Source organism: Penaeus vannamei, chromosome 10 (assembly GCF_042767895.1).
Source record: "Penaeus vannamei isolate JL-2024 chromosome 10, ASM4276789v1, whole genome shotgun sequence".
In the NCBI taxonomy this organism is placed as follows: domain Eukaryota; kingdom Metazoa; phylum Arthropoda; class Malacostraca; order Decapoda; family Penaeidae; genus Penaeus; species Penaeus vannamei.
Genome location: NC_091558.1, coordinates 28,596,752 through 28,606,751, shown reverse-complemented (window position 1 = coordinate 28,606,751; position 10,000 = coordinate 28,596,752). Strand labels below are relative to the sequence as shown.

General features: G+C 34.7%; 2 protein-coding genes across 2 annotated transcripts in view; one reads left to right on the top strand and one right to left on the bottom strand.

Moving 5' to 3' along the window:
- sloth1 (sloth 1) overlaps positions 1-2,940 on the top strand; it is a 2,964-nt gene extending 24 nt beyond the window's left edge. Inside the window, exons 1-3 of the mRNA XM_027357329.2 lie at positions 1-135; positions 1,516-1,677; positions 2,432-2,940. The exon at positions 1-135 is cut by the window's left edge and continues 24 nt beyond it. Of these exons, the coding sequence (XP_027213130.1) occupies positions 1,518-1,677; positions 2,432-2,508 (237 nt within the window). The 5' untranslated portion in view covers positions 1-135; positions 1,516-1,517 and the 3' untranslated portion in view covers positions 2,509-2,940. The remainder of the gene's footprint in view (positions 136-1,515; positions 1,678-2,431) is intronic.
- A 2,119-nt stretch (positions 2,941-5,059) lies between these two features.
- Positions 5,060-9,438, bottom strand: LOC113806206 (UDP-GalNAc:beta-1,3-N-acetylgalactosaminyltransferase 2; the record flags this gene model as incomplete). The annotated part of the gene is given in 6 exon segments (XM_027357330.2): positions 5,060-5,976; positions 6,232-6,461; positions 7,991-8,174; positions 8,342-8,462; positions 8,552-8,934; positions 9,226-9,438. Coding segments are annotated over 6 exon segments (1,355 nt in total), but the record flags the coding sequence as incomplete, so codon positions are not given.
- Between the last annotated feature and the right edge of the window lie 562 nt (positions 9,439-10,000).

The window sequence follows — 10,000 nt, the reverse complement described above, 5'->3', positions numbered from 1 at the left end:
CCGTTACACAATCCGGATAGATGACCCGGCTACCGACTACGTAACTCGCCAGAGACATATTCAATCCCTCTAATTTGTCCTGAAATGCGTATTTGTAAAGTGACATAAATGATCGAGAAAATTATATAGCCTAAGGTTTGTTTCTGTGTCTAATAGGGATTCCTGAATGATGTAATTTGAAGAATCGACAGTAACATAAAAATGTAGTGTGTTGCACATTATATTTTTAACGTTTGACTTTAATGTTAATATATTTTTGTTTTTGTTTTTTCTTATATTCCGCCAAACAGAACGTGATGATTTTGGTGCCGTTGGATTCCTCTTACCCTATTTTTCAAGTGCATATAAATTATTGGCGGAAACCCCCCCAAATCCTGATATTTTTGGCCCCTATAGCAGGGGAGGGCATGAAAGGTACCAGGGAAATTGTGGGGTAAAATATGAATGATACATACTGCCACCCCCCAATGCCTGGCTCAGAAAACAAAGAATCCTACACATATTCACGACAGGAGAGCGCCATTGTCAAGTCAGTCCAATGCTCTTTCCTGCCATTAATACATGGAGGATTCTGTTTTCTTGAGCTTGGGTTTGGTGGGTAGCAGCGTTCCATGGGGTGTCGTAGGGGACACAGACCATGCATTGGACAATATTTGTGATGCCTGATTCTGAGTAGATTATTAATATTTTACCCTGCAATTTCCCTGATACATTTCATGCCCTCCCCTGCTATCGGGACTAAGCTTGTCGCTATTGGCGGGATTTCCACCCAATAAAACCAACATATTTGCATTACAGACGAGTGGAACCCAGTGATACCAATACTGTCATGATCCGTTTGGTGGAACTATTAGGAAAAATCACCTTTTTGATGTATGTAGTTATATGATGTGCTAGACCTTCTAGCGAGACATGGATAAATAATGCTAGTGAAACAGATGAAATTACCTAATCGTGACCCATTTTGCCTGATGTAGCAAACCCATGTAATATTTTCCAGTGTGCCAGAAACAGGAAGCATAGCCTATATGTTGTGCATTTATTATCATTTCTGGCATTATTCTTTGCTAGTGCAGATTATTTCATGTATCACTGAATGTAGTTTTCCTGCTCTTAATGACAGTCACTAGATTTTCCATGTCTTAGTGCTATCATAGAAAATGAAAAAGTAAACTTATAAGGCATAGCAAATATATTAGACATGAGGTTCATCTTTCATCAACAAATTTTTAACATTGCATATACATTTTGTAGACTGCCTGTTGATTTTTCAGAAAACAAGTAACAACTCCAAGCTCTGTCTAGCCAGTGGTTTGTTAGCCTTTGCCAAGAGTACCATGGATACCCATTCCAAGGGTATCATGTGACCACATTTATCACTAGGTTTATTTACTTTGTAACCTTTCATATGCGACAGTTATGTCATTATAGAAAAAGCTTAGAATTCATCAGTACAAGGTTAACTTTTACCCAGAATAGTGCAGTATACAGTACTAAAATCTATAACATTTACAGAAATGCCAATACGTTTGTATAACGCAAGGCTTCGCTACTTCTTGGATAAGTGGCCAGGGAAGCGTTACTTGGGCATGTACCGCTTCCTGCCCATGTTCTTTGTTCTTGGAGCTGCCCTCGAGTTTTCCATGATTAATTGGCATGTTGGAGAAGTGAATTTTTGTAAGTAAATACAAGTAAAAATTGGATATTTATTTTTATTATGGTTGTTATTTCAAAAATGTGTAAGAGAAAGAGAGAGTGAGTGTGCGTGCTTGTATGCATGCGTGTGTGCGTGCGTGCATACAAGAGAGTGAGTGAGTGTGTGTACGTGAGTGTTTGTGTTTTTTTGTTTGTTTATTTGTTTGTTTTGAAATATTTGCTATAGTTTAAAATTCAAGGGATTAAGTGTGAGTGCTTTGAAAACCAAATAAGTCCTCTGTGTATCAAATAAAACTACCTTGAAATACTAAGCACTCATTTCCAGTGACTCATTAACTCAAATACATCCTTTGTTCACTATGGTGTTTTCTTTTTTTCTTCTTTTTTTTTTTTTTTTTTTTTTTTTTTTTTTTTTTTTTTTTTTACATGTAAATTGCTTCACAAGCTCTTAGTCACCAAGGAGTCAGCTGTTGTTAATATTATTATTGTAAAGTATTGTAAATATTCATAATAGAAATAATTATTTATTTTATTATTATTATTATTATTATTATTATTATTATTATAGGAATGGGGTAAACAGGCAGGCATAATTGACTTCTAGGTAACTAAGCACACACAGAGTCATTTATATGTAACAAATAGAAAAATAGAACTACGAAGCATGTCCCCCGTATCAGTGGGTAAAGCACATTCCTTGATTCATAATATATAAGAGACAGTTATAATAAATTACTTGAATAAATAATTTTATTCTTTTTTATTCTTCTTGTAGATCGTACCTACAAGAAACGACAAGCACAGGACATTGCTCTACAAGAATTGCAAGACGAAGGATTGTTACCACAGTAAAAACCAGAACACAGAATCCTGACTTAAACAAAACCAGACACGCAGTCTCCCTAAGATCCTCTGCAACTTTGAAACGTAAACATCACAAGTTCTATAAATAAAAATGCCAGCTGGTGTCACATGGGGGCGTTACTTGCGCTTTGCCTGTGCTGCATACATAACCATGATGGCAGGGTCCCAAACAGTGCATTATTATTATCGTCCACTTGATGATCTGGAGGTGCTTGTTAAGATGCATAAGGAGCGTTTATTGCGAGAGCATCTCATGGTAGTTAGTGCAAAAGAAGAATTGCAGACATCTCTGCAAGATCAAAAGACTTGAGGATTAAATTGTTGAAAGAGGATATTAGTGTATGTATATATTGTTTATAATATGTTTTATAAGGCATTGTAATTACATCAAAAGAACTGTAATTAAATTATGAATACGAATCTGTTTGTTTCTCTCTTCTTTTCAGTCAGCAAATTTTCAAGGTGCCTGTTATGTAGCTAATGAAGATAATTTGTAATGTATATGCTTTTAAATTACTGGTATTTTATTATTTCTGCTATTTTTAAGTGCCTTGTTAACATTTTAACAACACACAAGTGGTTTTCCAAATTACCAACTCAGTATTGGTGCACCTTTCATTTCATTCCTTTGAAGAGTAAGAGTTACATAATGCAGATTATTTTTTTGAAGAAAATAAAAGATTAGCTAATATTATCCTTTCATATTACTTTTTAATGTTAAGAATGCTGAATTTTTAAACAAAAATTCGAAATGTGATCTTTACCACAATGTCAAAAAGGAAATACTGTTTTTAGTATGTCATGTAATGCTGTCAGCCTTTTAAAATCTTTATGAAACTGTTTACTTTTATATTTAATTTTCTTAGCCCATAAATATAAAATAATATATTACTTGAGCTCATAAATATGGCAAATGTACAAGACAGTTACTGATGCTGCATCAAGAACAGTAAGAAAGATGCAGTTTGGACACTACTTGCAGATCTCTCATATCAGGGACTTTATTAGACTAGTGATCAGGGATATAGATGGGAGGGGGAGCAGAGGAATATATACCTCCCAATTTTAGAAGGGCCTTAATCTGTCCCCTCCCACTTCTAACATTTGAAAAATCCAGTAAACAGCAGCTGTAAATAAGTGCCCTCTTCAAGAAAACAAGATAAGAAATACTTTAAATTATGCTTACATTAAAAGCCATTTTCACTATATTGTGAACATATACAATGACCTTATCACAGTGAGTGTGAGCAGCAAGTTGCATGAAAAATCTTGCCTCCTCTCTTTCTTTTCCTTTTCCTTTCCCCCTATCTTTCCTCTTCTCACTCTACCACCCTCTCTTATTCCCAAATCTTCATTAAATTCATCCCCCTTTCTACTTCAAGCCCTACTTCCCTTCCTGCTTTAAGCCCTACATCTGCTCCTACCTACTTTGAGTCTTACATTTGCTCCCTCCCACTGTCGTCCTCTTCCTCCTCTTTAAGACCCTTTCCCATGCCTTTCTCCCTCTAACCCCCTTTTTTTGCCCCGTGCTGCCTTCGGTGGAATGTACAGACAGGCCATGCCCACAGTGAATTGTGTGTATTAGTTGTATTTGCAAGTAGATGACTCCACAAATGCTTAGTCTCCAATGAGTCAATCAGTTGTCTGACCTATCTCATTTGTTTACTATTTTCCTTGATTTTTGTAAACCTTTTATTTAATATTGCTAATGGCATTCTTAATAATACTGCAATAATTATAATGTCAATAATAATTACATTATTGATATCAACAGCATCAGAAAAAAACTCAAATGAAGGCATGTAGACAATTGCTTCATTAGTGGTCGAGTACCTGTTAAGCCATTTATGTGTAGATACATTTCACATAACAAGATTACAGTTAACTTCACAATTTCCTAGCAGCATCGGGTTAAGTGCCCTTCTTCTACCCCTTCTTTTTCCCTTCCCCTCCTACCTTTCTTCTTTTCTTTCCCACTCAGACGTTTGTGTAAAAAGTGTGCATAATCTGACGGTCTAACCACTTCAGTGCAGTGTACTTTCCTCAAATAATAATAATAATAACTTTAATAATAATAATAATAACTAAGTTGGTATCTATATTATAATTATGTTTCATCTGTTTGTCTGATAATCATGTAAGTAATACACATGCATAAAATGACAGTCTAACTAGTTCAGTACAGGATACTTTTCTCAAAAAAGAACAGTTGAATAACAAAAATAATAATAGAGGTAGAGTAGGATTCTGTTAAATTATAATATACATTGTAACTGAACTGTGTGCATTAATGGATATGGTGAATGAATGTACTGGTTCTTCTACTTCAAAAATGTTGATTCCTCTACTTCAAAACTGTCTTTTATGCCACTGCTAGTATCGGTAGATTCATCCTCAATAATAATGCAATATTCACATGTTTTGTTGCATATCAAGTTATTTAGTTGTAGATATTAAAAGTATGAATGAATAAGAATCGGCAATCATGAACAATGTATCACCAGCATTTTTATCTTGACAAAGGTAACTCAAAATCTTATTCTGAAAATATGATTTTTTTATTATTATTATTATTCATCTCCTACACTTCATATATTTTACAAACATCAAACATAGACATCAAGCTATAAGATTAAAACATGGCTGAGAAATTCAAGATACAAAGTAATACCTAGGCAATCCTCTAAAGCATTGGTGTTCTCAAACTGTTGCAAGAGCCACTCTGGTGAATTACATTCACTATGAGAGCTGCAACTTAAGCAAACGCTCATTTTCTATATACTGTGACATATTTACAGGATATTTATCATAGCAATTAATCAACTCTTTTTATATAAAAAAAACTATATTAAGTCTCTCACAAATGTGATGCAAAGTCTGTCTCTCATTTTGGGTCCTACAATAAAATATGATTTGCTGACAAAAAGCTAATGCTTCCCTCCAAATCTGCCACAAAAAGTTCAAATAATTTTTTTTAAGATTAACAGCTTCCAGACACCTGTCATTTCCCAGCAGCTGAGCTGGAGAGAGATATTTGATGAGGCCAGTATGTAAACATGCAAACTTATTAAGACTTTCAGTATTTGAACAGGTAATAAATATATATATTATTATTAGAATTTTGGTATTCATTAATTTGTAAAATACTTCATGGATGGAGAGCCAACAATTTGTGTGTTGCAAGCATCATGAACTATGCAATGAATACCATTGCTCTAGAGGAACTCCCTTACTATCTCTTCTGCAGATAAAAATCCCAGTGTATTTTCATCTGGGATTCTGTAAGCTGAGACTCAAGTATAGGTTCTGTGCATGTAGGATGGGGAAGCCAGCAAGGAACATCAATTGTCTTCACATCCTGAGCACTGACTGTTACCCAGATACCTATACTCACATCCTCACCCACATACAGTGGTAGGGAAGGGCCTAGGGTAGCAATGGCACTTGCTAGGGATCCTGTGAAAAAAATAAGTGCTAAGTCAATAACATGGTTTATCTTTTGTAATATTACTGTCATCATATGCCAATGTTGTGTGTTTACACATACTTCTATTGTTTATTTCTGGATGATAAAGACTAACATCATGAACCAATTTCATTAAAGGTTTCTCTAATATTTGTATGGACTCCAACAGAATAAGATATTTTAAAGTATCAACATAAATATATTTTCTTTTTTAAATCAGTGTATAATAATCAATGAGAAATCACCTGTCATAAGGTACCCTGCACCAGATGGAAAAGTTGGATATGTTAGCCCTGGATACCTCACATCTGCACACTTGCCGTAGATTGGCACACTCCGGTGAAAGTGGAAAAGTGACCACCAAGCAAGACCTCTATCATTCTCACTAGCTAACAGATTCTTCAGTTCCTTGACATTTACAAAAGTGTCATCATCCACTTTCATCACAAAAGCAGCTTTGTTATATTTGGTGACCCTGGAAAACAGAGAGAGCTCATTAATTCCTTTGCATCTAAAAAAAAAAACAAAAAAAACAGGAAAAAACTTAAAGCCATCATTCTTTTGTGGCATCTTTGACCAGTAACATCAAGTTTGGTTACACAAGTCAGTCTCACCCTTGTTTGTGAGCTGCCTCCAGCAGCTCAGACCATTAAGCTGTCTTCTATTTTTTTATTTATTTATTTATTTTTTTATTTATTTTTTTTTTTTTTTTTTTTTTTTTTTTTTTTTTTCCTGATTGGCCACCCCGTGTGCCCCCTGATGGTCACTGACTAATCGTAATGGCCCCTTGTATATATAATCTGGCAGCCCCCCCAGATTTGTTGTTACCCCCTGTGCCCCCCACCAGAAAATTCTCTGGACCCACCCCTGATCTTAATATGGATACAAACATTAAAATTATACCAATTATAGATTCCCAACCAAAGGTTTTTACTGATTAAGAATGAAGCTGAAATAAGGTTATATCATACGTTAATCACGTAAAGAAATAACCAGAGGCCATCCATTAATCATTCTTTATATACAAGAAAGAAAATAACAGAAATAAAATAATCTATATTACTCAAGTCTTTGCTAAGATAAGTAAAACAAATTCAATATTTCTAGATAATGAAACAAGCTCTGACATCAAGTGAGCATTCATTTCAGTCACTATATATATATTACTGAAAATTCTAGAGCACCAACAAATAACAATCACACTATAGTTGAATATTTGTATAGTCCTAAATTGCAGATATTATCAAAGTAAATATATTTTAGATTAAGGCCATTTTTTAACCTCTATCACTAGTTTAGTTTTTATCTTTTTATGTGTATTATTGCAAAACATGACTTTGGTTTCCTTTTGAGGAAGGGTAGTTACAAAAAAATATGTCCTTCAGTTAACCTAATGCAGCAGGGAAAATGTAATGCTCACTGCAGTACTGTGTTGTGAAATGTCTGCACATAGCTAGCTCCACAAATGCTTAACCACCAAGGAGTTAATTCATAGAACTTGTGCCCTCACCTAATTTCACCTTTCCTTGAGTTTGCAAGAAAAGTATTTTTTACTAATACTATCAGCATTATTTTGTTATAATCATTATAGGCATAGTTATTACCATATGTTACTGATATTACTCATAGCAATATAATATAAATCAAAAAGGTTAAACAAGAAAAAGGTTAAAACAGTTGATATAGGCAGAACTATTAAGTGATTAATTATATATGATTATTTATATGTAGAGTCATCTATATATAACAACAATTGATAAACTAAACTCACATTGGGCATGGCATGTACTTACATGTCATTGCCAGCAGCATCAGGTTAAATAAATCTGTGCACTGCCTAAAAGGCATGAAATATGATAATTAATCCCTTTTACTGCTGTTTCCGCAATTATTTGACATTTTTATGTGCATCTTTTAACTAAATGATGGATCTGGCACAAGAAATCTCTACCAAGAATGCAAGAATACTTTCTCATTCTTGTACTGTTCACAGAAGAAACTTACCACATCAAAAAGTTCATAGTTTTATTAGGCAAATTTGAGTAAGTATCTTGAAATGGCAATATCAAAAGATCTTGGTTCTTATTCTGTTCTTCTACAATATTTTTTCTATTCTCTTCTATATATTCCCTCCACTCTTTAGTTCTAACAGAACGGCTGTCCATGTGTCTTCTTAATTTATCAAGCTCTGCAAAACAAAATCCAATATTATATGAATTAAAATCAAAAGCAACACCATTTATCATATATGATATTCATTTTACTAAGAAATGCTATACACTTTGGTATAACAGTTGTATAATAATCACAATAATCTCTAAACTTCTGATTACATGTTAAATTTTTTTAACATACCTGTGACTGTAAATTTTAGGGAGACAGTAGAACAAACAGATGAACTCCATTTCTCTATTGCATCTCTTCTCGTTCTAACATATTTGAAATCAATTGCTGAGCTCTTCGTCCACTGACATGTCTAAGAAAATAAATTGATAAGCAATTTTTTTCTTTTAAGGTAATTACTTCCAATATCACAGACTAAAGCGTGAATTTAATCAAACTTACCATATTCATATCTCTGTGACCATCAAAAATATATTCATCACAGAGTCCCTCATCTTCTGCCTTCCTCTGAATCAGTACCTCCCCTTCAAATCCCTTTGGCAGGAGCAGAGAAGTGACAAGTTTAACCACGCAGAAGCCATCTTCCTCTACACATTTCTCCTCATCCACAATCACACTTTCAAGAACTTCTTCTGCATCCTGTAGTATGATGAGTATCCTGTGGACTCTCTTTACAACAGCAGATTTTATGCTAAAAGCTTCAACTACTACACTGTGTAAAATTCTGAAGCCTAGGCCAGTATTACACTCAAATCTATTCCAACTCTGGTCTCCTGAAGTTCCTCCCAGCTTTACAAAGTTTTCTGAGAAATGATTTGTTATTTCTGTAATGAATACAAAAAAATATTGTAATTTGGCAATGAATAGTTTTATAATCAAACGAAAGTATTTGATTTGAATTTTGTTTTATTAACAATTAAAGAGAAGGAACAGATAGAGAATCAAAGACAATTCATACACTCCTGTTAAACATCAAAAGACATAGAGAGAGAGAAGGATAAAAATGTGAGAGAATCAAATGTCTAAAGATGCTTAGGCAAAAGAAGAATACACATAAATAAGAATGGGAAAAAAGAAACATATATTCATATATACATCCATAACAATGCACTTACCTCTCTCAGATATCATCCATTCATTACACGACTGCACAGATTTACGGTCAGCAGGATGAAGGTGACAGTCTGTCTCCCCTAAGACAAACACTAACTTCGCATTAGGAATGTGGGATAGGTGAGAAGCCCAAGTCTGACGGACAGTTTCTCGCTGTGAGAAGTGATCTCTTGATGAAAGCACTCCGATCACTAGATGTTTTACGGGTAATTTGTCTGTAAAAAAAAAAATAGAGTCAAAAAAGTCTACTTCCAGGATTTACAATATAACCTTTCTTAACAAATTTAGCTTTCTGTGATTTATATATTATTTGGCATAACACTGACCTATTAATTTTCTGTGTGATTTGTTTTCTTGGCAATGATTACATAAACCTAACATACTCACTCACTCTCTCTCTCTCTTTCTCTCCCTCTCACTCTTTCTCTCCCCCTCTCTCATTCTCTCCATCTCTCTCTTTCTCTCCCCTTTCTCTCTTACTCTCCCCCTCTCTCTTTCTCTCCCTCTCTCTCTTTCTCTCTTTCTCTCCCTCTCTCTCTCTTTCTCTCCCTCTCTCTTTTTCTCTCCCTCTCTCTCTCTCCTTCTCTCTCCTTCTCTCCCTCTCTCTCTTTCTCTCCCTCTCTCTCTTTCGTTCCCTCTCTCTCTTTCATTCCCTCTCTCTCTTTCTCTCTCCCCCTCTCTCTTTCTCTCCCTCTCTCTCTCTTTCCTTCCCTCTCTCTCTCTTTCTCTCCTTATCTCTCTCTATCTCTCCCTCTCTCTCTCTTTTCCCCCCCTCTC